The 4,423-nt window shown below is 65.8% G+C and overlaps 1 protein-coding gene across 1 annotated transcript in view; it reads right to left on the bottom strand.

The window, feature by feature from the left end:
* The window catches only part of OPLAH (5-oxoprolinase, ATP-hydrolysing), a 17,996-nt gene extending 13,730 nt beyond the window's left edge, over positions 1 to 4,266 (bottom strand). Inside the window, exons 1-7 of the mRNA XM_025214244.1 lie at positions 4,252 to 4,266; positions 3,962 to 4,210; positions 1,947 to 2,061; positions 1,704 to 1,827; positions 1,350 to 1,545; positions 972 to 1,137; positions 639 to 777 (exon numbers count right to left, since the gene is read on the bottom strand). Of these exons, the coding sequence (XP_025070029.1) occupies positions 639 to 777; positions 972 to 1,137; positions 1,350 to 1,545; positions 1,704 to 1,827; positions 1,947 to 2,061; positions 3,962 to 4,210; positions 4,252 to 4,266 (1,004 nt within the window). The remainder of the gene's footprint in view (positions 1 to 638; positions 778 to 971; positions 1,138 to 1,349; positions 1,546 to 1,703; positions 1,828 to 1,946; positions 2,062 to 3,961; positions 4,211 to 4,251) is intronic.
* Positions 4,267 to 4,423: the final 157 nt, after the last annotated feature.

The following is a 4,423-nucleotide window of genomic DNA, read 5'->3' as shown; positions in this document are numbered from 1 at the left end:
GGCGGGGGGGGGGAGGAATCAGACTAGATGATCTATTTAGGTCCCTTCTGACCCCTAACTACTATGAAACTATGCGTAGCACCTAGCACTGCCTCAGGGTATGGGACCCAGGGGACAACACCCCGTCACCCCAAGCCCCTCAGCCCAGCACGGCCAGGGCAGGGTCAGTGCTGACTGCGAGGGGACAGTGCCCCCAGGGTGCTCCCTGCACTGCCTGGGGGCACCAGAGACCCTCTCTTGCCCCACTGAGAGATCGGGTCTCCTGTCCTGGCAGGGCAACCCCGCTTAGCTCCTGGCATCAGCAGGGCTCTGACAGGCTACAGCCCAGCCTGGGCCACAGCCTGGGGCTGTGGGAGGTGGCGAGGCTCCACACTGGGAAGCAAAGGCCCCTAGGAAAGTCCAGGGTCACAGGACAGGGAGTGAAGGGTCAGGATCAGGGCTGCCATGATCCTGCAAGCTGTCTGGGACTAAGTTGTGGGGGGCACGGAGTCAGGGAGGGCGCATACTGGCAGCCGGGAGCAGTGGTGAGCCAGCTCAGCAGCAGCAGGGCAGCGGCTGGAGTGGTGCTGAGTTGGCTCTGGGCCCCTTGCGGCAGCAGGATCTAGCCAGGAGACAGCCGGGGCAGCCAGTGACCCCACCTGAAGAAGAGCATGGAGCCCCCGCCAGCTGCCACAGTGTTGATATCCAGCTGCGGAGCCTGGATGCTGATCCCGGCCGTGGTGGCCTCAAAGACATGCTCGTACTCCCCAGCATAGCGGCTCACATCCGTCGAGGTGCCTGGAGGGGGGCATGGGTCAGATGTTTGCCCCTGCCCCCTGGCACCAATATCTCAGCCCTGACCACCATCTCCCACTCCAAGCCAGTGCCAGGGCCAGGGCCAGGGGATGGGGAAACTGGACCCCCAGAAGCCTGGCCAAGACACCTCCCTGACCCCCAACCCAGCAGTCACCCCCAGTCGTGGCAATTCACACCTCCCATGTCAAAGCCAATCACGGGCTGCCTGTCCTCGTGGCTATAGGTGGTCATGGCGTAGCCCACAACGCCGCCAGCCGGGCCAGACAGGATGGCACGGGAGCCGCTGAACTGGTCCATGGGAGTCAGGCCCCCGTCGGAGCGCATGAAGAGAACTGGGACATCCTGTTGGGGCAGCCAGGGAGCAGCTGGGGTCGGGGAGCTGCGGGGGTGCCCCAGCACGGGGGGGCAGGAGTCTATAGCAGGTGCCGGGTCATGTGGAACAGGGCCAAGGAGCACAGAATGGGGCAGACTGGTCCAGCCACATAGGAAGGCAAGGGCAAGGAGCGCTCTGCAGCTCCGAGGGTATCACAGGTGCTGTGGTGAGCTGTACTCACCTGGAGCTGCCGGACAAAGCCGGCGCGGAAGCTGTGGAGGTAGCGCTGGATGCAGGGAGTGAGGTAGGCGTCGGCACAGGCTGTGTATCCGCGAGGCACCACTCGCACCATGGGCATTACCTCCGAGGACAGTGACACATGCTGGAAGCCCAGCTCCTGGGCCAGCACACCCACCTGCTGCTCGTGGGCTGGGCACCTGCCAGAGGCAGCAGGGAGGTGGGCAAGGCAGCCCCAGCACCCGTCCTGCTGCCACGGAGAGGCACGCAGGTCGGGGCACAGGCACGGCCCTAGCTCCCTGTGCTCCTTCCCAAACTGTCGCTGCCCGCCCCAAGCGCCCACACCGCAGGGACTCACGCATAGGAGTGTAGCAGCACCACAGCCAGGCTCTGGATGCCCCGAGCCAGCAGCCCCTCTAGCTCCGTCCGCAATTTGGCCAGGTCCAGGGGCTGCTGCACCACCAGGACATCCCCCGTGGAGCCTGGAGTGGGCAGGAGCCAGGTCAGAGGGGCCCATTCGTACACCAAAGACTGCCTTCCCCAATACCCTTGCCTTGGCCCAGCCTGCCTGCTCCCACCCAAACCAACCCTGGGGACCCACCTTGGAGGCGCTGACTCGTGTCAGCCCCGGGGAGCCGGCAGTCGGCACGGTGCGGGATCAAGCGCTCGTCCACCTCGATCACCTCTTCGTACAGCACCTCGGGCACCGTCACCGCCTGGGCACAACATGGGGGTGGGACAGGACACGGTCACTGCCCACCCCAGCACAGCTCACTGACCAGCCATGCACAGAGGGCTGCCCCCCAACACTGCACTGCTGGCCCCTCCACTAGGGCCTGCCCCCCTCCCAGCTGCCAGGGCCCAAGCCCAGGCTGGGGTCCCCTGCTCTCATCCAGTGCCAGGACCAGCCTGGGGTGCTCACTCCCCCCAGACATACAATCCCCACCATCTTGTGAGCTCTCCTGTTTCATGGTAATTTGGGGGTGACCCCCCCCACATTCCCTCGCTTCTGGACTGAGACTGTCAGCTCAGCCGCTGGCAGGCCAGAGTCACTGCGCCAGCATGAGCCCTGGGAACGGCTGCGGGACTTGCCAAGGCCATGCAGGACGTCTGAGGCACAGCCTGACACCGACCTGCCGGGCTCAGCTCTCAGACTGCAGGCTCTGAGGCCACCACCACACTGGGCTCTCTCAGGGTGACCCCTGCCCCCCAAACCCTCTGCAGTGTCTTGCTTTGGGCTACTGCCCCCCACACCACAAGCCCAGATCACGAGAGCACCAGGCCCAGGTACGTTCCCAGGGACCAAGGGAATGACCAACCCCACTTGCCGGCCCCATCATACTCCAGGGAGTCCAGCAGCACAGCATCTGCAGAGGGTCTGGAGACAAAGGGCTGGGGGGAGACTCCAGCTCCTTCCCAGGGCACTGGGGGAGGGGGAAGAGGCTCAGGCAGGGCATCCAGAAGCCCCAGGGAGCGAGAGGGAGGTGGAAACCCTCAGGGCAGAGCCTGGCCAGGACAAAGCAGCTGCAGCCACGTGGCCGTGTCACCGGCCAAGTGCAGATAAAGGGAGGCAGGCACAGGGGCCCCAGGATTAGCAGTGGAATCCGGTGCCAGCTCCTTCCCGGCACCAACCCCTCCGAGGCAGGTTCCCAAGGGCGTTTGCTCCGGCTGAGCGCGCAGGGGCCGGCCTGCGGCTCCTGTTCCCCATGGGGCGAGGCCAGCGCCCTAGGGATTCACGTGCTGGGTCCACGAGGGTGCCCAGACGGCTGCGACACCTCGCATTTGTGCATTGGCCACAGCTCATAGCTCAAGGGCAGGGCCCCGCTCCTACCCCACCTGTCTACCCAGGCATGGGAAACAGGGCTCGGGGAGGGGGGACAGGGCCTCCGTGGGGGATTCAAACCGACACTGCACCCTGCGCCGATTCCAGAGGCACCTGCAGTCCCGCGCGAGGCCACGGAAGCTGCAACAGACCCACGGGGAGCCCGGGGGCAGGGGGAGCAGGCACAAGAACATCAGAGCTGCCCCAGCCTGGGGCAGACCCAGTCCATCCTGCCTATCTCCTGTGCCACACGGGGCAGGAGCGGAGCTGGACGGAGAGTGACCGGGGCCGAGCAGGGTTTCCCCCTGTTCCTCTCCCTGCAGCCTCCAGCATTGGCGTCCAGGCAGGGCGATGCAGAGACCGTGCCCCTCGCCTCCCTGCCCCAGAGCCACGCATCGATGCCCCTTTCCTCCACGCACGTGTCCAAGCCCTGGTGAGCATGGCTGAGCTCTCGGCTCCCACCACCTCTGGGGCCACAAGTGCCCCCTTTAATGCTGTGCTGGGAGGGGAAAGACCTCCCTGAGCTGGTGTTAAACCTCCGCCTGCTCAGCCCACGCGTGACCCTCACTCCTGTCAGGGATGGAGACAGTCCCTGGGATTTGTTACTGACTTCCTCTTCCCCGCTGAGCGCGTCGTAAATCCTTCTCCTGCCCCCTCTGGCGTCTCTTCTCCAGACTGCCAGGCCTGGCCTCGTGAGTCTCCTCCTAGGGAAGCTCCTCCGAGCCGCTCAGCATCCTTCCCCAGGTCTCCCATCTCCTTGCGCAGGTGCGGGCCACGGTGCGGCTGGGACTCACCAGGTCGAAGATGCAGGGCCGGGCCTGGTTGCCGATGTGCAGCAGGTCACGGAAGCCCCTGGTGATGAGCAGGGCGATGCGCTCGCCCTTGCGCTCCAGCAGCGCGTTGGTGGCCACGGTCGTGCCCATGCGGATCCACTCGATGCGCGACGTGTCCAGGGGCTGGTCTCGTGGGAAGGGCACGCCGCACTCCTGTGTGGGGGGAGGAGGGGAGCAAATCACGGCCACGCCAGCCCCCGCAGCCCCCCGCTTTCACGGCGCCTGGTGCCCATGGGCAAACTCGCTCCTGCCCCCCCGGGAGCCATCAGCGCCAGCACCTCAGCCCTGATGCTGCAGATGGGGAAACTGAGGCACGGAGAGGAGGGAGCAGGTCGCGCCTCAAGGAGCTGCACCAACACCTTCCCGGGGGCCAGACCCCTGGGGCCGCAGCAGCGCAAGGAGATGGGAGGCCTGGGGAAGGAT

The sequence above is a fragment of the Alligator sinensis genome, unplaced genomic scaffold, assembly GCF_000455745.1.
Source record: "Alligator sinensis unplaced genomic scaffold, ASM45574v1 scaffold987_1, whole genome shotgun sequence".
NCBI classification, from domain to species: Eukaryota; Metazoa; Chordata; order Crocodylia; family Alligatoridae; genus Alligator; species Alligator sinensis.
This window is presented reverse-complemented; position numbering and strand designations above follow the sequence as displayed.